Genomic DNA, 23,470 nt, shown 5'->3' with positions numbered 1-23,470 from the left:
AGTCCTTGTCAGAATACAGTGAGAATCACTGGTATGTATTTTTCTGCTGCTCAGACTAAACAAGTTAAAAGTCAGACAATGATTTCAAATTGAAAAGAAATGTGTTTCGGAGTACTCATATCGACCTAGGAAAATAGGTAAGCCAAACAAGTAATGAATGTATTACATATCTATTACAAGACACAGTCAGTGGTGTTCTCCCTCTGTGATTAAAGGACCCACTTTTAAACAATTTTTTATCCATATTTGCTGAAGCTGCTAGAAAGGACCATCTTTCTCCAGCCATCATTTGATAGTTTTTGATACCCTACTCCTCTTAGGTTGCTTCTTAAACCACAACACTGCTGACAAAGGCCTTGGTTCATAAAGGGTGCAAATGAGGTGTAGGGTATAAGGAGCTGGTGTATTATATTGACAAGCATGTTGGCTATGAAGACAGTCAGCCCTGAGTTTCAGTGACCCAACATGAGTTATCTAATCTACCTCAACCTCACTGTTTCATCTAGAACATGGAGGTAGGGTATAATTGCTAATACCCTGTAGAATTTAGTAAGAAATCCATGAGATGATGCATATAAAGAAGTTGGAACAGAGGCTAGGTTATAATTGGCATTAAACCCATGTTATTTATTACTGTTGGTTCTACAAAGCCTCATAACTGAGAGGGAGTGGTAGGGTGAGAAATAGTGAGTAAATTTGAGGAGAATAATGATACTGTATTTGTTACCTTCATTCTTTACTGTATCTCTCACAACAGGTGAGGCAGTCTGTTTGCTTGTTTGTTTGAGATCACTTTAGAAATGCCACCTTTATAAAGGAAAGTGAGACTCCCAAAATTCAGTAATAACCAAGTACGTTAGATTTTATGTGGCAAAGACTCAAACCAGATTTATTGACCTTGAGTCTAAAGTTCTTTTTACTGCCTTTATTGAGAAAGTATTTCAACAAATTCTGCATGATTCATCGCTTACTGCTCAGAAAGGTAGACGTGGAATCCTTCAATCCCCGAGCTGGGAAAGCATCACAAGCATGATACTTATCCAGCAGAATCTGTTTCCAAACCACATGGGGATGTTGATCTTACATTTGTAGGGACAGAAGGTCCAAACCAGCCTTTTTCACTATGTATGTATGCCAGAATGAAGGTAAACTTTATTTTTTATTTATTTATTTTTTTAGTAGTTAGCCATTCTGCGTAATGCCTCCAAATATTTTCCTGATTGGCACTGGCATCTGGAATTTCACCATTAGAATAAAATTTTATGATTAAGGTTTAGCTTTAAGAAAGCCCTTGTTACAATGCCCTTGGAAGGGACCAGGGAAATGAACATATTCATACCCATAGTTAACCACTACTGATTCTTACCAGATTGACTAGTTGTCTGTTCTAATGGCTCTCTTGGTGAGTACAAGCAACCCCAAAGGAGAGCTGTATTTAAATGCAAAGGATAAAATAATTCCAAAGTATGGAGAAGTGGAGATAGCTGAACAGTGCCTCATATTCAGGAAGTGTAGGGGAAAAGGGGGTGTAGGAGATGAGAAAGCAGTTAAAAGGAACAGAGAGGGTGGGATGACAGAAGTCAGTCAGCCTACTTAGAATTATTTAGTCCTAGGACTATTCTTAAAAATGTTTTAGAAATCTCTATTATTTTAAATTGAGTGATTCCCCCTGGTTTTCGTAGTCAGCAATGATTGAAGACAACGGAAAGGCCATGTTAAGCCATGTTAATATTTCTTAATCACCAAACACACCTAACTCATTAAATTTTGAGTCCTTTATAGTTTCACTTAGCATATTGCTGTTGGTACTTGATAAATATTTGTGAAATGAGTGAATCCTTCTGTGATTCTGTTTTTTTTTTTTTAACTTTGGAATTGACTCAGTGTTGGATGCATGGAAATTGTAATATAATGCTTGATGTAGCCTTCCAAAAACAATAGCAAAGTCTGTAACAGCATTGTCCTACAGAACTCTGTCAGGATAAAAATGTTCTTTCATTGGCCCTGAACAATATAGCAGCCACTAGTCACAAGTGGATACCAAGTACTTCAAATGTAGCTAGTGAGACCAAGGAACTGGCTTTTAATTTACTTAGCCACTTGTGGCTAGTGGCTACCTATGGTATTGGACAGTGCAGGTCTAGAGGTTTTATTAAAAATGTTCTGCCCCTTTCACTTTGTTTTTTTAAAAAGCAGCTATTTCTATTAATACCATCAATTATTATATATAAGTTCCTCTCGTTTGTATTTTTTTTTTCTATTGGAAATAATTTGACCTACCTATGATAACGCTAAAGGTGAGTATAGAAAACCAGACTGACTTGCATGGCAGCATCTGGGGGAACTTATGTGTATTATTTATAAAAAACTTACAATCTGCAGTCAATTTCTAATTTCAACTATTGACATAAAAGGAGCGAGCCTGTGTAGATGAAATAGTGAAGCATGAGAGGTCTGTCCTCTGCACTAACAGGCTGGCCTTTCAAGTCAGTCTGTCCTTTTATTTCCTCCTCCCTCAGGAATCTGGCACCTTCTGGGTGCCCTCCTCTCCTTTCCATAACAAAATTCTTTGGGATAACCTCCTTGTAACTTCCTAATTGTATAGATGAGAAAACAGACACTGCAAAGAACCAGGGAGGGTAAGACAAGGACTATTGATGAACTCCTATGTGCTTACTAGACACTGTATATGATGCTGGGGAAAAGTGCCTGCTTGAGCATTGCCTCCCTGGCAAATAAATATTTTTGAATGGAAATACACACACATTTTTACAAGGTGAAACAGACGAGGAAACTGAAATTTAGAGAAGTTATATGACTTCCTTAAGGCTAAGCACATCCAATGCTCCAACACAATCTTCTTTTCTCTTAACTGTTTAACTCCTTGCCATGTTTCCTGTGTCCTAGGGGTTTTGCTCTTTGCCTTCCAGAGATAACAGCCAGCTAAACTGACCGCTAGATTTACATCAACGGCTGCAAAGGTATTAACAGAACCCGCTCCAGCCCCCTGCCCTTTTCCAGGGAATTTTAATGCTAACCTTCTGGGGACAGTGTCAACTCACAGAAATGGCTCCCTGGGAATTTCACGCTGTTGAGGAGATTTTATTTTGGTACTTTAGCGGCGTTAAAAAAATATATATATTCCAGAGCAGATTTTTTCCTGGAGTCTGGACACTTACGTAGAAAGGACGTATTCACTTACAAACTCCACTTCAACAGCGTTTGCATCTGTCTTAGTCTACAGCACGAGTAGCCGACCGATTTGTGTACTGGCCCCCATCACTACGGATGACTTGTAGGAAACATTAGAAACTGGCTCCTCCTCCACCTCTCCCTCCACCCCTTGGATCCTTGTACGCTTCAGAGTACGATCTAAAAACGTAGGCGCTTTTGGAGAGGATTTGAACATTAAAATATGGCTCCGTGATTTTCAACACAAAGACCGCAAACAGCGCTAGAGGACAAGTATTTAAAATAGATCACATCCTAAAGTTGGAAGGCTACAAAGTACAAGTCGTCCAGGCTAGTCCGCAGAGACTGTTCGTGCTTCCGCCCTGCAACAACCCGGCAGGCGACACGTCGCGACGAATTTCAGCTGCAGAAGAGGAAGAGCATCACCTGCAGTTCGAGGCGTGGGAAGCGCGGCCGGAGGGGGGCTTGCGAGAAAGCCAGCCGGAGAGGTGCGCGCCGCGGGGCCGCCCCGGCGCCGAGTGCGAGGAACGCCGGCTCTCGGCGGAGCCCGGGAGACGCGGCGGGGCGGAGAGGGGCAGACGCTTCACTGTCGGGACTGCAGCGGCCGCAGAGACCGCTGCGGCAGGAGAGCCGGCCGAGCTTCCGAGCCCGCGGCCGCTACTGTCCAGGAGGCGGACCCCGCGGGAGAATCCCGTCCAGGCGGCGGGGCTGGGGGCTAGGCGGGGCGCTGACGTCACCTCCCCTCCCCCACCTCCTCCAGGCGGGAGGGAGTGGGGAAAGAGGCAGTGATCCGCCGCAGCTCCCGGCCGCAACTCCTAAACTCGGCGGCTCGCTGCCCGGACATGTCCTGACAAACTTGGTTTCTCTTCGGCCCTCTCTCTAGCCCTCGCGCACTCTCATTTCGCCTCCTTTTGCTGCTCAAGTTTCCCCCAGGACGGAAGCCTCCGGAGATGCGGCCACCTGGGCGGCGCGGGCGGATCGCACTCTCGTTGGCGACATGCTGAAGATCCGAGGGAAGCAAAGTTGGTACTTCATCCACGGCTTGTAACAAATATTCAAATCGCGTGGCGATTACGGACCTGCCGGGACCTTAAAGCAGAACACCGAGGACTCGGCTGGACGGGTGAGTTCTTTCTTGAGTGCAAGTCTTTCCGTATTTAAGTTTAAACGTTAATGAAATTGCGTGGGGTGTTTGACTAGTACAGGGAAGCGTGTGCATCCTACCGGCTTTCCGCTCGGCGAGCTGCACACCCGCCCTGGCTATGCTTGACTCGGGAATGAAAGATCAGTATGCATAGGTTTTGGAATTCATAAAATACTTACAAAGCACTGTTCAAAAGAACTTGCAAAGCTATGCTGTTTGTGCATTATTTCAAATGTAACATTATAGAAATGGTGCCCAGGGAGGGCGCATTGGGTGCCCCGTGATCTGCAGTGGCGCAGCGCCCTCTAGTCCGGGCACCCGGCAAAGCGCGCGCTCTCCGCACGGACGGCGAACTTGGACCTGCCGGGCGCTCTTGGGACGTGGACGTGAGGTCCGTCGCCGTCACCCTAGCCTTCACTTACCACCCACTCCGGCCCATTCTATATCTAATATACAAATACCAGCTTGGGTGGACTGGATGCAGAGGCAGTGCTGGCGGAAAGCTTTTTTTGTTTTCGGGAACCCATCCCCCTCATTTTCTAGAGCCTTTGGGTACTGGGTTAGGGAGGATCGACTATTGAGAGGACAAACGTGAAGCTTGTACTACATTTCTTGTTCATGTGAAGGTAATTAGCTGGTAGCAAAAAGGCACCTCTGTTTCGTTCCGCTGGGGCTAAAGGATCAGTAAAAACGTGGCAGCACCGGACTGAGAAATCTCCATCTCTGGCTCTCGGCTGTTCCTCTGGCGACGAAGTGCAACTTCTTTCAGGCAATTAGGTTTTCAGTGGACCTGGCAAACCGGGATTCCCAAACAGATGTTTTAGTCCAAGCAAGCGTTATTAGTTATTAGTGAATGGTAATTTTCTCCAGGAATTCTTTTGTGTCATTTAAAAAATCTTGTGATTTTACGTTATGGGATGGTGTCTTTTTACCTTTTACTGTTCTTCTCCTCCCCAGCCCCCCGCATCCCGCCCCAACAAACTGTTGGCGTTCGTGTGTGATTGTGTTTTGTTTAGAGTTAGAATTCGGCAACGGGCACAAACGAGTTGAGCTTGGAGACCAGATAACCTACTTTCGAGGTGTTCCATGTATGAAACTCACCTGTAACTCCAGGAGCGCTTTGCCGTGGCCAAGTGTTTGGATGATGATGTTTGCTGGGTGTGTGAATTTCTGTGTATTCTAAATAACGCGCAGGGAATACACCACATACTCTTAGTGCTACGAATCAGCACACTCATTCTGCAGGCATTATTTTTCCTTCCCAGCCATGACCTTCTAGACACATTTCCCCCCCCCCCATCACCTTCTTTGAGATGGCATAAGAGGAGACTGCATTAACTTTGAAATAGGGAAATTATCTCCTTAACCCTAGACTCCCTTACCCCCATTTGCCTCGTAGTTCTTCCAGCAGCCCCCTCCACCGGCTCCAGGGAAATCATCTCTTTGTCCTCACAGCGTTAACGTATTAGAGCTGCACAAACTTTCCGAGGTCAAGGCCGCCCTCTTCTCCCGGCTGTTTCCCAGCGCCCGGGAGCACTTCGGGCTGCGCTGAGCCGGCGCCTGGAGCTCTGCCCGCGCTGAGGACCGGCTCACAGCACCGCGATGCCCGGACTGCGCGCTCCGGTGTGGGGGGAGTTCCCCGAGTGGGCCTTCTGGACGCCCGGGGTTTCCCCTTCTCCCTGCGGAACTTGTAGTTTCACGTCAGACTGCGTTCACAGCCTGCGGGGTGTACTTACCGCGTGGGAAAGCGCACGAGACGGCACCGCTGCCTTTTGTCCCGCAGACCTGGGAGTCAGGGGTGTCCGCCGGCGGAGGCCGGCGTTGGGGTTCGTAAACACGGCTGGAGAAGTTCCGGGGTCTAACCAGCTCTGCGCAAAGAGGTCGCGAAGGAAGCGTTTTCACTTTCCCGGGATTTTAGTGTACTGTAGATTGAAAAAGGAAGTAGGTTCCGATCTAACTGCATTCCTTTTGAGACCTTTTGGAAGATTTTATTCCACCAAGCAATTGCAGACCTACAGCCAAGACATTCAAATTCAGATTTAGGAATTCCCTGAAGGTTCCCGTGAATCTAAAGGAGGAGGCGTGGGAAGCTTTTTCTTTAGTCCTTATTTTTTTTTTTTTTTTTTTTTTTTTAGCTAAGTTAATGTTCCCCCTTTCCTAGTAGGGAGCATTCCCTATTACCTGCACAAATCTGTGTGCTGGCCATAACTAACCTCGGCACTAGAGCGAGCCCCAATCTGTTCCTCGCGGTGTCGCTAGGTCATCCTGGACACTCGCTGGTCTCCTGGAAAGGAGTTGGCTGCTGTAGCTGCTGGGAGATCTCTGACCCTTGGCGGGGCATCGTAGCCCGGACCCCGCGGACTGGGATTCCGGCTGCCAGGGAAAGTCGGGTCGAGTTTCTGCGCGGGAGAAAAGAGCGCCGGCGCGAGCGGGCGTGGCTGCGAGCGGAGGGATATATCCCGCGCCGGGTGCGTGAGGCGCCGGGTGCGTGAGACGCCGGGGCTGCACCGGCCGGGCTTGGAGTGGGGCTCGCAGGTGGCGGGGCATTGCCTCAGAGCGGGGCGCAAGGAAAGCGAGGGCGGGCCGCAGATACCATGCGGCCCTGCGGAGCCAGTGAGGCCCCGGACCGACCCGGACCCCGCTCGGGGGCGCGCTGAGGCGGCGAGGTGCGCGCCCCCGAGAGCGCCGCCGCCGCCGCTTCGGGCTAACTTTGCTGTAAGTTTGAAGGAAACCAGTTGGGGCTTGAGGGCGGTGGGCGAGGGGCGCAGCGGCGCACTCGGTGCCATTGCGCGGCCGGGCCGAAGCCGTATGTGCCCGCGGGACGAGCAACTTGCTGCTGCCGGGTGGCGGGCTTCCGGCTCGTTGGGAGCTTGCCCCTCACTGTCCAGTCCAGGACCGAGCGCCCCCCGGCGCTCTGGGGACGGGATGGAAAGAAAGAGACCCGCCGGACGGTGGTGGCGCCGAGGCCCCTGCCCACTTGGAAAGTTCAGGGCAGGCCCTGGATTCGGGTGGGTGGGCGGAGGCGGATGGGCGGGAGCGGTTAAGGCGCGACGTGACCCGAATGGTAATTACCTACCCGACTGCTGCTGCGAGCTGGCGGCGGCCCCGGCTGCACCGGCTCTGGCCCCGGAGCCATTGCTGGAAATCAAAGCGGCAGCCGCGGCGCGGGGTTCCCGGCGGCCTCTGGGCGAGAACTTCCGCCTCGCCCGGAGCTCGGAAACTTCACACGCGCGTTCCACTTTCTTCTCTCCGGTAACACGCGTGCCTGTTAAAGACTTATCTGATCTCGCTCCGCGGCTAATTTCTTGCGATTTGTAAGATATTCACAGCGTTGGTGTGATGAAAGGAGAGGCCAACTGCTAAGGGATGGGATCTTTGAAATGGAGTCACCGAGTTCTTTTAGCTGTTTCGTGCCCTGAAGGAGTGCTGTCCTGAGGTTTGAGTTGTAACTGGTTAAATGTAGTTAAGCATAGGTGAGTGATAAATATCGGGGCTAAACATTTGCAACTGTGCTATCCGTTTGTTTCTTTTTTGGAAGAGAAACTTCTAAGATCTTTTTTTTTAAGAGATTCTGGTTCTTCAGTGCTTTTTCTTTCTCTAAGTGCTTTCCTCTAGGAAGCTAAGTTTCTGTTGTCTCTAAGAATTTTTTTGTTCCCACTGATGTGAATTGCGGGACTTTGAAAACAAGGACGCAATTGTATGCGTTAGGAAAGTAAACTCATAAATATTTTCTGTGCAGTTAGAGGTTTTTTTTTTCCTTTATGTGTCTGAACTATGATTTCATTAAATAGCTTTTGTTAAGCAACTCCTATTTACAGTGACTGAAATCGGAAAAAGATTTAAAAGGCAAATGATCTTCAGTTATTATGTATCTTTCACAAAAGCAGATTCTTGAGGCGTCATACATTCAGAGATAGGTTTCAATAGTTTAAGATAGCTGCACGTGTTAAAACTAGGTGATGGTGATGTTTTTTTCATGTTACTCTTAGCGTTGTGGTTATCCAGCACATCGAGTTACTGCAGTTACTCATAGAGTGTGTTTCTCCAGGTATACAGGTTAATTCTGATGTTTGGCTTTGTGTTTTAGGACAGCTCTCTGGTTCCACAAGTGGAATTATTATCCCCCTTTCTTTTCTATATACTTAAGCTTTAAGATGGGTGTAAAAGTGCTTAAAACATTACATAATTTTTAAAAACAACGATGAATATAACTCAATTATGTCAAACATGGCATTTAACACGTTCATAGTAGGGTTTGATTTGAATAAAGTGTGCATTTGTGTACCCATTACTTGAAAAATGAATATCTTAAATGAACTAATTCTTTGTCACTCTGAAAGGAAGTGAAATTCTTAGAGGACTTCATAAAAATCTTTCAGGCCACCTGCATATCTATTCATTTGTATCTTTTAATTAGTCACTAGAAGTACACCAAGTGGTTTTGCACCATGTTAGTAGACCATTTAAATCCATGTTATGGTCAGGTGCCAAAAGAGGATCTAAAAATTATATGCAAACTACTACTGTTTTCCTCCCCCTGGTCCCATGCCTTCCTAGTGTATGTCTTTAGACTTAGCTCTCAAGTTGTCTCCGAAGTAGTCATTTCTTTGAATGCTAGAAGTGAAAGGGATGTTACAGATTATTTTAACTCCTTTAACAAGTCTACTGCCACCTGTTTTCCACCCAAATTTTGCAGATTTTACATAGAATCAGTAAACTAAATCAAATTCAATGCATTATTGTTGCATTAAATGTTGTCTCCATGGCCTAATTTGTGGCCTAAAGGACCTGATTTAATAGCAGGAAGCCATAAGGCCAGGTGTCTTGTTTAATCTTTATGAGTGGGAAACTGCAGCAGGTAAGCTTTCTTTTGACCAAATTATATAGTTGATGAAGCCAAACTGTGTCTTTTTGTCTCACCTAATTGTTTAATTTGCAAGTGTTAGTTTGTCCTTAGGCACTGGTAAGGAGTTTTTGAAATGAATGATGCAGGCAATTCATTTAACCAAGATCAGAAAGTTGCATTTTTTTCTCTCCTCAGGTCTGGGAGGAACTTTTTATTTCAAAAATGTATTCAGTCAGATGATGAATCTGTATATTTCACATAATAAAGTTTTTTAAAAATGATCTTTTCCTTAAGTACCAGATTTAAATATATTGCCAAAATTCTTGCTTAATTCCAAAGGTTTATTATTTATGTGGAGATAAATCTATAATTAAATGTCTTCTATAGACCACTTAGGAAAATCGGTAATTATTTAATTCTTATCTTCGTAAAATATGCAAGCATAATGCTTTATAGTAAACTCTGTAGTGGGGACGCTGATCTGGCATCGCCTGTAGCCACTTTGGAAGTATCTTGAGTTGGTTGATGACCTCTTTTTGAGCTGCTGGAAATTAGAGCCTTCTGCAGGGCACCCATCGGCAGTGTTGTTACTGGCCTAGTGGTTGCGCCTGGATTTTCTGTTAAGTTTACAACGATGGATGTATTGTTTTCCCATGTTATCCCTCCTTATCCCCCACCCCCTCCCACCCATCAGTCCTGCCTTCCGTTCTCCATTGCTAATCCTCATCTGTCCATTCATGCACCCAACAACTGTGGATCTCCTCTGTGCCAAACACTGGGTCAGATGCAATAAACAGTGGTGAACAAAGCAGGGTTCCTGCTCTCAAGAAGCTTACAGTCCAGCAGGAGAGAAGGACAAATAAACAGTTATCTCCAGTGTGGTAAGAGAGACCCATCTGGGTCAGGGTAGTTCATCATAGCACCTCAGTGAGCTAGGTGGATATTAGGATAGGGTGAGGTCTGGGGGAAGAGTGAATCAGGAGGCAGTGATTCACGGAGAGGAAATACACGTAAAGCAAGTTGTAGAAACCCTTGGTGTTGTGACTTGATTTGTGCTTTGATGAATGGTGAGTAAAAAGACCTGAGCACACCATGTTATCTTTCGGAAAAGGGTTGGTTGGTTTATCATCAGTGTTTCTTTAATCCTTCTTTCACGTTTCTTATGGCTTGCCTTTTTTTCTTTGCGTAGGGAAAACAGAAAATCTATGACCTGGCCTCACCTTGGCTTATAAAGATAGAGAAGATAAATTTTATGGAGGTTAAGAAGAGAGGAAAGAAAGAAATGTTGAAGAGAAAGGTGGAAATAACGAAACTGTGTGATGAGTAAAGGGCAGGAAAAAATAAAATTGGCACGTTTGCGTTGTCTTTTCGAAGAGAAAGGTGGCGATGCTGCAAGTTTAGAGCCTCCGCCACTAGGTGGTGTCATGGGCTCAGGACAGCTTGGTGGTTTCAAGACTGTGGGAAGGACACCTTTTTGGTTTGAAACAGAAGAAATATGGGAGATTAAATTGGGAAAGTAGGTAGAGGTCAGATTGTCAGAGATCTCTAATACAAGATTAAGAAGGACGTACTTAATCCGAAGGGTAAGGGGAAACACTGAATATTTCAAACTATCGAGTGACATTACAAAGAAGTTTTAATGAGACTAATTTCATTGCAGTATGTAGGTTAAATAGTATGGGGGCAAGAAAGCAGGAATACCAAAAGGCGGTTCACATGCTGTGCCTGAACAAATACAAATATGAACCAAGTGGCAGCAGCAGAAATGGAAGAAGAACAGTTTTGAGAAATAAAAAAATGTCAAGTCTAGATGACTTAAGATATGGAGGTTTGACAGTTAAGATAAAAAGTCATAGAAATCCTGAATTTCTGGAGTGTGTGTGTGTGTACAAAGAGAGAGAGAAAAAGGAGGTGGGGAAAGAATGTGTATCTGTGGAGGGTAGAAAGCTGTAAAGATTTTAGTCCAGTCTCTAGTTTTTCAAATAAAGAAATGGAATCCAAGGATTAATTAACTCCCTTGAAGTCACACAGATGATTAGTGACAAAGCCTGGGCTAGATCACAGGTTTTATGACTTCCAGCTGCTTTTTTAAATTTGATTTCTTAGATTGCAAACTTGGTGATTTGGGAAGTGGTGAAACTCTTCAAGGACATAGGAAATCACTCTATTTTCAGTGGAATAGCTATTATTTTGCAGTGGGAAGTGGGTGAAGACACTGTATAACTTAAGTCTGAAGGTATCCCTGGGGTGGGGGAGGTTGTTCCATGGCACTTGTTGGAGGTTAGGGTGGAATGCAGGCTTCTGCGGTGATCCTTTATGATAAGGGCAGAGGGGATGATGTCTTTAAGGGTAACAATATGTGTGTGTGTGAAAAGAGTTGAAAGAAATTTGTAGTGACAAACTGGAAGGTGAAAGAGTTGGTGTAGCTTATAAAAGGGTATTGGAGAGAATCAGGAAAGTTTAGTGCTGTCCATCCTTTACACGTTCTGTATGGATCACCTCTTTGTTTTAGGTAGTTTGTGACAGTATGAAGGACACATATGGGGGAGGAGGGTGAGTAGTGTCAAATCGGAGATTGTCAGGGAGGATGAGTACTGAGAAAAGGGCATTAATTTTGACATTAGCCTTTGACACCAGAAGAAGCTGCTTCTGTTGCCTGGGTGGATCTGAGGTCACGTGGAACAGTTGAGGGTAGAAACAACAATGTCTTTAGTGGAGGGAGTTCTAAGGAAGTCAAGGTAGCACTGAGAAACTACTCTTTGCAAACATAAGAAGGTGAGAAATAGGCTGTTGGCTTGAAGGAAGTGCAGGTTTGAATGAAAGCTATTTTCAGTGGGAAAGAACCTGTGTGTATTTGTGGACTGCTGAAGGCAGCTGCAGCGACGGCAGTGACTGGGCACTTGAGTGTGAGGGACGATTTAGGGAAGAGCTGCAGGAGAGGCACAGTTTTATGGCATCAAGGGTGTCTTTATTTGTAGCTTGGGTGGGTCGCATCTCCTCGGAGATGTGGGAGGAAGAGAGAGGAGGGGAAGAGAACATTTTAAGGAGAGGAAGTGGGGGGAGTCTCTACCACGACTTCCACGTACCTGCTATACATGGAACGTTCACTTTCCTGATCCCGTATTTAGTGAAAGGCCGAGGTTTGTACCTAAATACAAAAGGGAGCATCATAATTTGATCCATAATGAAAACTGTACTACTTTGGGAGTGGAAGAGTGGCCAGTATTAATGACTGCCAAAACACCATTTAAATGATTTCTATTTGCAGAGAAAAATATATTAGGTGAAATGCTCTTATATCACAAGAGGGTAAACAGTCTGTTTATTGCGCTTCTCTGTGGGCAAAGTTTGCCCTGCAGTGTGGGTGAGGAGAAAGTGGTTGGCGGGATGGGTAATAACGGAGAGTGGTCATGTTTTGGAGTGCTGAAAGAGGAGAAACTAGCACAGGGATGCCTAGTCTAGCCAGAAATGTACACACAGCCCTTGTTCGTTGGTCTTGTCTTTTATGTCACAATAAAACAACAACTAGAAACAGTCCTCTTCAAACTACCCACAGGCAAGTTTTATAGGTTCATTGAGTAGGTAAATTACATACTAGAGTTTATACGGAGGCTATTTAAAAATTAGGAAGTCTGTTTAACTTAAGGGCAAGAAAACTTCCAAAAACTTATTTCGAATTGATTAAATCATGTTAATGCTGAAGCTTTTAGGTTCTGCAAAAGAATTATGTGCCGAGGAGAGGGATTTGCAGTGTGTACTGTCAGTATGAATAGCTTGAAGACTGCTCTCAGTTAAATTGGAATCAGTTGTTGATCATTTGAAGGCAGTATTTAAATTAAGTCATTGCTGGAGTAATCAGACTTACTGCAGCTCCAATCAAAGCTAACAACATACAGAGTTAGTAGAAGCAGTTAAGTGATATATACCAATCCTGAGCCTGCTGTTCAATTCTGGGTTCATAGTGCCACCCACCCCCATTTTTACTGAAAAAATGTATTAAGATGGCTTAAAGAGATTTAGTATGTACCCAGAAATAAACAAGATCTACCCATTAATTTTTCAGTGTTAAGAATGAAAGCTTTTAAAAGTACTGTCTATGGCTATTATAATTTATTAGAAAAATGCAGGGGTTTTTTCTGTTGTAAATGTCACCTGGAAGCTGTGAATTGGTTATAGCTGAGTAACAAGCAGGCTTTCTAAGACAGACACAGTACTCTTTTTTGACTCCTGTTAAGTGATTTTAGAGGTCATTAAACATTTATTTAATATACAATAGTTTTAAAAAGCAGGAGCCGTTTACATTTCATATTGTCTTTTAACAACTTTGTGACAATTCTCTTTGAAAACAGTCATCTCCCTCACGATTTAGACATCTCTAGAAAGTACTTTTAAAATGTGACGCTATTCAAACCGAACATTAAACTCTAAATTTCAGTAATAAGTTCAATTCTAGTGACGCTCTCACTGATGTGGATACAAAATGGGAGTATGATGAGGGAAAACACAAAATACTTGAATATTTTTGTGTATTTTTATTATCATATGTAGCATGGAGAGTCTGATACTGTTTCCCTCTTGGATAGAGAGCTGGAATGACTAATGGCGTGTGTAAGAGTTGCGACTCTAAATAATAAACATACATTTAATAGAATGTATGCATTGTGTAATGCAGTGTCCCACCTAACGCCCTGTCTCAAGCATCTGAAACATCTGAACCTTCAGCTTTAGATCTAAATGTTTGAACTTATGCAGTTGTGTTCTCAGCACGGGGCTGTGTTCTGTTGTGTGAAGCCTGTGCAGTCACAGATTGGAACACTTTACATGAAAGTCTCGCAAATGAAGAAACATGAACATATTAATATCTGACTTCTACCAGAAAAATGATCTTTCTCTCTTATTTATGGATTTTCAGAAATCTGTACTAAAGATATTTAAGCTTTGGACCTGAGGCCCTTTTCCCTAAAGGCTGAACTAAGTAAACATTCTTTGTTTTCACTTTGGAAAATGCACAGAAGAAATCCTGGATTACTGTAAGTTCAAGTAGTGTGATCACCTTCTAAATATCAAAGTGTAGCCTTTGGGTAAAATGGTTTTTAGAGTTTAATTTTCATAAGCGTGAGCGCTAGGTAATAATGTACTTTTTTAGATGAAATGGTGTTAGTACCTTTTTAGGATTTGTGTGTGTGTGTGTGTGTGTGTGTGTGTGTATGTGTGTGTGTGTTTCCCCTGCTTTACTGTTTGTTTTGCATAGAGTAAGAGCCATAATTTTTCTGGCATTTTAAAGTGAAACGTGAGTTCACAGTTCTCGGGTAAATTACTGTAAGGTTAACAAGATCTCCTAGAAAGTGGAATTTTTTTCTGATCAAAAGACTTGCATTTAATAATTTAATTACAACGGCATTCTGTTAGCCAAGTTTGCAGAGTAAATTCAGGGTTTTAAGAGGTCTCAGTTATGAATGTGGTCGAAAAAGTTTATTCCAGCTGTGATATGTCCCGTGAGAAGAACCGTGCGTGGTGGGTGAGTTGTGAAGGGTGAGCCAGGTGTTTGGGAATCCAGCTGTGAGAGAAGTGGGTGGTGGCAAAGGCTGCAGGTGCTGCTGAGGGATCCTCGAGATGCCGTGGGGAGGGAACAGCTGCAGTGGTTTGGCATGTTGAGCCTTCTCCTTGTGCCCTGGGGGTGAAGGGCGTGCCCAGGGCACCAGTGGTGGTGGGAGTAGCATGGCACCAGCCAGTATTAATGGGTCATTTTCAAGGTCTCATGTTAGGCTTCAAATGTTCAGAAAGATTGGTTTGCTTACCATTGTCATTGTCACACCACTGTTTCTTGCTTCTGCCCCAGTGGCTGCTTTGTCTCCCTTGCTGGTTCCTCTCGTCTTCTGTCTTCTAGATCTTGGGGAGTAGCACGTCTCTGTCCTTGGTTTTGTTTCTTGTCTCTGTGCTCTCTCCGTGGGTGATCATTTAGTTCTGTGGTTTTAAATGTAGCGTCTTCCATATTCTGACAACTCTCAAGTTTCTCACTCCACGGTGAACCTTTCCCACACATCTAACTGCTTACTTGAAGTCATTACTTGGCATTTCTGCCTTAACATGTCTAAAGCTTAACCCTCGATCGTACTCCCTAAAATCCGTTCCTCCCTCAGTGCAGGCTTCCCTCTCTTGTACCTGACCTCTCAGTTCTTGCTCAGCACGTGACCTGTGGAATCTTCTTTGATGCCTCTCTCTTTCTCTCCTTCCGCCTCTGCCCTCCAGTTCATCAGCTGGTCCTGGAGTAGATCCAAAATGTCACCCTTCTCCCCACCCCCACCAGGACCATTGAGGCTGAGCCACTGCAGTCTCTCACCCATGCTGTTGCAGTACCTTCTAACTGGTCTCCCTCCAGCTTTTGCCCTGGCTGCCCTCCCTTCTCTTGTCCACCCCGGTACCAGAGCAGCCCTTTCACTTTAGGTTCGAGCATGTCACTCCCCTGTTCTTGTTTTATTTGTAGGAACATCCGACGTCCTTCACCCTTCATCCATGAGGCCATACTGATGAAAACAAATGATAAAGACATTAGGAGAGAATAGACAAATCTCCCTTACAGAAGAACTCTAAACAATTTATGTAACATAACTCTCCACCCCTAAGTGTGGACTGCACGTAGCGACTTCCTTCCAAAGGGCACAGTAGGGGAAGGGGGCAGCAAGTACCCCGCTGCGGAGAAACCCGACAAGCGCTGCTTCAACCCAGTGAACAGGGTCAGCATCAGCATCGATGTGATGTGATGAAAATGGCACTTTACCCCGTTCTCTTCCTCCCCTCAACGCATAGCCGCAGTCTAATCATGCGGAAAAACATCAGACAAATTCCAGTGGAGGGACGTTCTGCAAAATACCTGACCAGTACTTCTCAAAACTGTCAGGGTTATTGAAAACAAGAGAAATCAGAGAAACTGTTACAGTCCAGAGGAGCCTAAGAGAACACGATGACTGAATGTAATGCGGTTGTCTTGGCTGGTATCCTGGGACGGGAAAAGGACATTGGGACTTAGTGAATTACAGTGTATCTATATTATTTCATTAGTTGTGACAAATGTACCATAGTAAGGTGAGATGTTAACAGTAGGGGAAACTGTCTTTGTAATTTTTCTGAAACTCTAGAATAATTTTAAAATGAAAAGCTTATCTAAAAAAGGATCTCCTTTATTGCTCTCCGCTCACCCACTGTGCCAGGCCACCACGGTCTTTCTCCTTGTGGCGCCTCTAACTAGTACTTCTCTACTGGAGATGACTGAGCTTCAGGGGCCATTTGTACTGTCTGGAGACATTTTTAGTTGGGGTTGGGGGAAGAGAGGCTGCAGGCCTTTAGTTGGGTGGAGACCAGGAATAATACTAAATGATGCCTAGGACAGCTCTCCAGGCTACGCACCCCGTCCCCCGGCCAAGAATCATCTGACCCAAATGTCAATAGTTTTGACGTTGAGAAACTCTTGTCCTTTTTCGGGGCCTCTCTTTCCCTCCATGTTTCTGGCTGCAGTCTCCATTTCTTTCTGCTTTATTTTTCTCCTTAGCACTAATCATCAGCATCTGATAGACGCTTTGTTTCCTTGTCTCTCACCAGGAAATGTATCTTCCATGAGGATTTGTTAGTAGTTAGGTTCACTTTTGTATTCCCAGCATGTAGAACTGTTCCTGACATGTGGTAGGCTCTCATTAAATGGGTGATGAATGAATCAAATGACCAAAGAAGTGAATTAATGATAAAGATAACATATATATATATATATATATATACTAAAAATTCAAATAGTAGAGAAAAATGAAAATGTGAACATTCCCCCAGCTGCCTGTCCTTCAGAAGTTACCACCATTAACAGTTTACTTCTTATCTGTCCAGAATTTTTTGGTTCATTTTTAAGCACATCCATGAACTATGCATATAATTTATCTCCCCTCCCTTTTTGCAAACATAAATGGGATCAGTTTAGTTTTTCCACTTAATGTATCTGGACATCTTTACATGTCAGTGTATAGAGTGCTGTCTTATTTTTTAAATTACTGCATAATATTTTATATGTAGAATTAAGCAAAAATATTTTAATTGCTTGCAATAGAATCCTGGTTTAATACTTTGTTGTCAACTGGATACTAGTAACATTATGTTTCCTTAAACAAAGTGCTTGTGCAACATCATCTTTGCAATGCTTCTTTAAGACATTTTCTTTACATTTTATCCCTGGTTTGTAAATGCTTCAGTACCAGGATCTTTGCCTTTTAAAATAGTCTTTAAGTCCATGTACCTAGCACAGTGTGTCTGCTAGCAGGTTCTTAATACCTGTAGGTTGAATTCAATCATGAATCAGTTTTCACTTGTTTTGATAAAATTATCGGTTTGTTACATAATCCTCAAATTTCCCTGAGTATTAAAACTGTTGACCAAATTAAGAGATAGTTTTGGGCAAAGATTGTCTTCTTATTTTGTTTAAATCTTAAATGTTGTTGTAGAGGCCAAAAATTCTGTCTCATTTCCTGACTTTATCTGCTGAGAAGTCATGGTTGCTAAAGCACAAGTTAGGGGGCCCGACTTGGACAGGATTCAGTACCAATTAAGCTTCTCATTGCCTTAGCATATCAGGTTTTTTCTTTTTTTCCTTAATGAAATGATTAATGGGGCAAAGTTGGCAGTTGGCTGAGTTAAGATACTGTAAATTAAAGTTGCCATGCTAATTTCCCTTGGCTGTTTGGCCAGCCCTTCAGTGTGCTGTTTCTCTTACCTTGGGGAGCAGTCCCGTTTCCCGAATATTCATCGGAGAGGTCCTTTGCCAGGGCTGCAGCACTGTCCTCTTCTGACCATGCTCGGACGTTTGTGAAGCTCCATTCATTTATGAGGTGAATTACGTTGGCATTTAGGGGAACAGCTGCTCTGAAAGCGATTGTCCTCCCCCGCCAGGCCTCAGCCCAGTGAACTGCCTGCCTTCTCACTGGTTCAGGGTACCCCTTTCTCACATGTCCTCTTTCCGGCCACCTCACCCTTGGACCTCCCTGCAGTGCCTTCCACCTTGCTGCGTTGATTGGGCCCCTCTACGCATGTTTGCTTAGATGATTTAGCTTTGTGCGTGTGTCTTGTGTTTGGGTGATGGGTTGTTCAGTGCCCCGAAGACAGCGGACCCTCTGTGCACTGGCTGTTGGCAGCAGTGGTGATACAGCAGTGATGTTGCCAAGATTTGTGTCCCTGGTTTAGGGAGGGCAAGTTCTGTTTGACATCAAGCTCTTGCCTTTCCTTTTGTAAACTGACTGTTTGGGGCTCAGTTTGTTGGTTCAGAAATGACTTCAGTATTAAACTGGGTGTTATATTTATTTTAATACCTTTAAATAGTTAATACAGTGCTAAATGAGACAGTAAACCCTTATATTATGTAGGGAGTCAACTTAATCCTTCTTACAAAGAAATAATATAATAAATTTCTAGGAGAGATTATAAGCTATCATTATGAGAGGTTATATAAAACCACTGTTGAGAGTTTTTTTGGTTGTTAGCTGTCCGAAGCGTCCCATGCTCAGGATACTGTAGTAGCATCAAGTCTGTGAGCTTTTGAGCACTTCATTTATTATATACAAGTAAATGGAAACAATGTTCACTCCGTTTTTTAGCAGTGGCTTATACTTGCCTTGAAGATTGAAGTGCAGGAATACAGTGTAGTTGTTGCAGCTGGAAGACCTTCATCTGATGCTGTTTAGGATTCTATGAGTCATTAAAATAAAAAAAATTGTTCTTAAACTTAGTAATTCTAGAAATATTAGCAATATTGATACTTATATTGGAAAACTATTGCATTTATTCATATTCTGTATAGATGGAAAATACTTTATTAAAATGTGAGGTCTGGGCTTCTCTGGTGGCACAGTGGTTGAGAGTCCGCGTGCCGATGCAGGGGACACAGGTTCGTGCGTGCCCTGGTCCAGGAAGATCCCAGATGCCGCGGAGCGGCTGGGCCCGTGAGCCATGGCCGCTCCGCCTGTGCGTCCGGAGCCTGTGCTCTGCAACGGGAGAGGCCACAGCAGTGAGAGGCCCGCGTACCGCAAAAAAAAAAAAACAAAAAAAAAGTGAGGTCTAAAACCTTAAAAAAGTACACTTTTTGTTTGTTTTATTTCCCTGAAGCAATGATTCTTATTTTCTTCTGTTGCAGGTTCCTGGGAGTTAAGCGATGGGGAGGCATTTGGCCTCGCTTCTGCTTTTGCTCCTCCTCCAGCATTTTGGAGACAGTGATGGAAGCCAAGCACTTGAACAAACTCCTGTACAGTTCACACATTTCCAGTACAATGTCACAGTGCATGAAAATTCTGCAGCAAAGACCTATGTTGGGCATCCCGTAAAGATGGGTATTTACATTACAAATCCACTGTGGGAGTTAAGGTACAAAATTGTCTCAGGAGACAATGAAAACCTATTCAAAGCTGAAGAGTACATTCTTGGAGACTTTTGCTTTCTGAGAATAAGGACCAAAGGAGGAAATACAGCTATTCTTAATAGAGAAGTGAAAGACCATTACACGTTGATAGTCAAAGCAGTTGAAAAAAATACTAATATGGAAGCACGAACAAAGGTCAGGGTACAAGTGCTGGATACAAATGACTTGAGGCCATTATTCTCACCCACCTCGTACAGTGTTTCTTTACCTGAAAACACAGCCCTGAGGACCAGTATTGCAAGAGTCAGTGCCACGGATGCAGACATAGGCACCAATGGAGAATTTTACTACAGTTTTAAAGACCGAACAGACATGTTTGCTATCCACCCCACCAGTGGCACCATAGTTTTAACTGGTAGACTTGACTACACAGAGACCAAGTTCTATGAGATGGAAATTCTTGCTGTGGACCGTGGCATGAAATTGTACGGGAGCAGTGGTATCAGCAGCATGGCTAAGCTGACAGTTCACGTAGAGCAGGCCAACGAGTGTGCTCCTGTGTTAACAGCAGTGACGTTATCACCATCGGAATTGGAGAAGGACCCAACGTATGCCATCATAACCGTGGAGGACTGTGATCAGGGTGCCAATGGGGAAGTCGCTTCTTTAAGCATTGTGGCAGGAGACCTCCTTCAGCAGTTTAGAACAGTGAGGACCTCTCCAGGGAGCAAAGAGTATAAACTCAAAGCAGTCGGTGACATTGATTGGGACAGTCATCCTTTCGGCTACAACCTGACACTACAGGCGAAAGATAAAGGAAGTCCTCCCCAGTTCTCTTCTGTAAAAGTAATTCAGGTGACTTCACCACGGTTCAAAGCTGGGCCAGTCAAGTTTGAAAAGGAGGTTTACAGAGCAGAAATAAGTGAATTTGCTCCTCCCAGCACACCCGTGGTCATGGTGAAAGCCACACCTAGCTATTCTCATTTGAAGTATGTTTTTAAAAGTACACCTGGAAAAGCTAAATTCAGTTTAAATCACAACACTGGTCTCATTTCCATTTTAGAACCAATTAAAAGACAGCAAGCCTCCCAGTTTGAACTTGAAGTAACAACAAGTGACAGAAAAGCCTCGACCAAAGTCTTGGTTAAAGTCTTGAGTGCAAATAGCCATCCCCCTGAATTTACCCAGACAGCCTACAAAGCATCTTTTGACGAGAATGTGCCCATTGGTACTACGGTGATGAGTGTGAGTGCTATAGACCCTGATGAGGGTGAGAACGGGTATGTGACGTACAGCATTGCAAATTTGAATCACGTGCCGTTTGTGATTAACCATTTCACCGGTGCTGTGAGTACTTCAGAAAACTTGGACTATGAGCTGATGCCACGGGTTTATACTCTAAGGATTCGGGCATCAGACTGGGGCTTGCCATACCGCCGGGAGGTTGAAATCCTTGCTACCCTCACTCTCAATAACTTGAATGACAACACACCCCTGTTTGAGAAGATAAACTGTGAAGGAACAATTCCCAGGGACCTAGGTGTAGGGGAGCAGATAACCACTGTTTCTGCCATTGACGCGGATGAACTGCAGTTGGTGCGGTATCAGACTGAAGCTGGGAATGAACTGGATTTGTTCAGCTTAAACCCCAGCTCCGGGGTATTGTCATTAAAGCAGTCGCTCATGAATGGTTTAGGGGCAAAGGTGTCATTTCACAGTCTGAGAATTACAGCTACAGATGGAGAGAATTTTGCCACACCATTATACATCAACATAACTGTGGCTGCCCTTCGCAAGCCAGTAAACTTGCACTGCGAGGAGACTGGTGTGGCCAGGATGCTGGCAGAGAAACTCCTGCAGGCCAATAAGTTACACAGTCAGGGAGAGGTTGAGGATGTCTTCTTTGATTCTCACTCTGTCAATGCTCACACACCACAGTTTAGAAGTACCCTTCCAGCTGGTATTGAGGTGAAGGAAAATCATCCCGTGGGTTCCAGCATAATTTTCATGAATGCTACTGACCTGGACACTGGCTTCAACGGAAAACTGGTCTATGCTATTTCTGGAGGAAATGAGGATAGTTGCTTCATTATTGACATGGAAACAGGAATGCTCAAAATTTTATCCCCGCTTGACCATGAAACAACAGACAGATATACCCTGAATGTTACGGTGTCTGACCTCGGTCTGCCACAGAAGGCTGCTTGGCGTCTTCTGGAGATCAGAGTTCTGGATGCCAATGATAACCCACCTGAGTTTTTACAGGAGAACTATTTCGTTGAAGTGAGTGAAGACAAAGAGATAAATAGTGAAATCATCCAGGTTGAAGCCACAGATAAAGATCTGGGGCCCAATGGACATGTGACATACTCTCTTCTTACAGACACAGATAAATTTTCAATTGACAGCACGACTGGAGTGGTGAAAATCGTGAACCCCTTGGATCGTGAAGAACAGCACGTGCATTACGTAAAGATTGAAGCCAGGGATCAAGCCAGAGAAGAACCGCAGCTGCTTTCCATGGTGCTTCTGAAGGTATCATTAGAGGATGTTAATGACAACCCACCCAAGTTTATTCCCCCTAATTACCGTGTGAAAGTTCGAGAGGACCTTCCAGAAGGAACCATAATCATGTGGTTAGAGACCTATGATCCTGATTTAAGTCAGTCTAGTCAGGTGAGATACAGTCTTATGGACCACGAAGAAGGAAACTTTGATGTGGATAAGCTCAGTGGAGCAGTTAGAATCATACAGCAGTTGGACTTTGAGAAGAAGCAAGTGTATAATCTCACTGTGAGGGCCAAAGACAAAGGGAAGCCCATTTCTCTGTCTTCCACTTGCTACATTGAAGTTGAAGTCATCGATGTGAATGAGAACTTACACCCACCAGTGTTTCCTAGCTTTGTGGAAAAGGGTGTAGTGAAAGAAAATGTCCCTGTTGGTTCATCAGTGATGAAGGTATCAGCTCATGATGAGGACACAGGAAGAGATGGGGAGATCCACTATTCCATTCGAGATGGTTCTGGTGTTGGTGTTTTCAAAATAGATGAAGAAACAGGTAGGTGTGTTTTTATTACTGTGGTTTGCTCTTCCCTTTCATTTTTTTCTAAAGTAAATATGCCCTGTGCTGGCTCCTTCACAATTCCCCGTTGGCTTCTGGTAGGGCGCAGTGCATGTCCATACTTTTTGTCCTGTTGCACATGTCTTTGTATAGTAAGCCATGAGGATGGAACTAGAGGAACCTGAATGAGTTGGCATAAAATGAGTAGGAAAAAAATCAGAAAAATTGAAATCATTACCACTGATAATATACAGGTTTGTTCTGTATATTATCAGAAGCATCCTTATGGTTTTGCTGTAACTTTGAGAGGCCCTTCCAGAGTTTTTCCAGCTATTAAGGTTGCAGACTTAGAAGACTACTCCACTACCTAGCATGCTATTCAGACATTCGTGCACACCTGCAAATTAGGCAGTGCACAGAGAGAAGACTGTTCTAAAACTTCATGCTGTGATCTGCTTGACTTAGTACCTTCTTGGGGTTTTGTTTGAAAGGCAGATGTAGGCTGTAGAATGTCAAACTGAGGGGACCTGGCTTTGAATTGTGGCTTTTTCAGTTGTTAACTTGGTGGTCTGGACAAGTTGATTACCTTTTTAAAACTGACTTTCTCCATCTTTAAGATGGGGACACTCAAAATTACTGTACGATTTATGTGGGCATAAAGTGAAATAACATGTGTTAGAGTCTATTTAATATCTCTTGGAAATGGTAACAATGCTCTGTTACGATATTCTTTCCCCTAGAATAAGGTCCTAAAAACCAGAACATCCAGGATAGCCAATTTATGCTAGAGTATGTATTTGTTTTTTACATTTTGTACATATCTCAAATTTAGCTGCCTTTCAC

At 43.9% G+C, this 23,470-nt stretch overlaps 1 protein-coding gene and 1 long non-coding RNA gene across 6 annotated transcripts in view; one reads left to right on the top strand and one right to left on the bottom strand.

Moving 5' to 3' along the window:
- Positions 1 to 3,133: 3,133 nt before the first annotated feature.
- On the bottom strand, positions 3,134 to 6,676 carry LOC112409685 (uncharacterized). 2 transcript variants are annotated; one of them, XR_003005197.1, is made up of 4 exons: positions 6,550 to 6,676; positions 5,719 to 6,258; positions 4,989 to 5,126; positions 3,134 to 4,281 (listed from the first exon to the last, which is right to left on the bottom strand). It is a non-coding gene; the product is annotated as an uncharacterized LOC112409685 (long non-coding RNA). The 2 variants fall into 2 exon arrangements; XR_003005198.1 differs by having other exon boundaries at positions 6,073 to 6,258.
- Positions 6,677 to 6,977: 301 nt separating this feature from the next.
- FAT1 (FAT atypical cadherin 1) overlaps positions 6,978 to 23,470 on the top strand; it is a 119,368-nt gene continuing 102,875 nt past the window's right edge. For 2 of the 4 annotated variants that reach the window (XM_024759950.1, XM_024759953.1), the window contains exons 1-2: positions 6,978 to 7,051; positions 19,345 to 22,624. In XM_024759950.1, coding sequence (XP_024615718.1) covers positions 19,363 to 22,624 — 3,262 coding nt within the window. In that variant the 5' untranslated portion in view covers positions 6,978 to 7,051; positions 19,345 to 19,362. Of the gene's footprint in view, positions 7,052 to 19,344; positions 22,625 to 23,470 lie in introns of those variants that run through there. The other 2 variants (XM_024759952.1, XM_024759951.1) reach the window with 2 other exon arrangements.

This window comes from Neophocaena asiaeorientalis, unplaced genomic scaffold, assembly GCF_003031525.2.
Source record: "Neophocaena asiaeorientalis asiaeorientalis breed wild unplaced genomic scaffold, Neophocaena_asiaeorientalis_V1.1 scaffold521, whole genome shotgun sequence".
Taxonomy (NCBI): domain Eukaryota; kingdom Metazoa; phylum Chordata; class Mammalia; order Artiodactyla; family Phocoenidae; genus Neophocaena; species Neophocaena asiaeorientalis.
The sequence above is the reverse complement of the archived record's forward strand: the minus strand, read 5'-3'. Positions and strand labels throughout refer to the sequence as shown.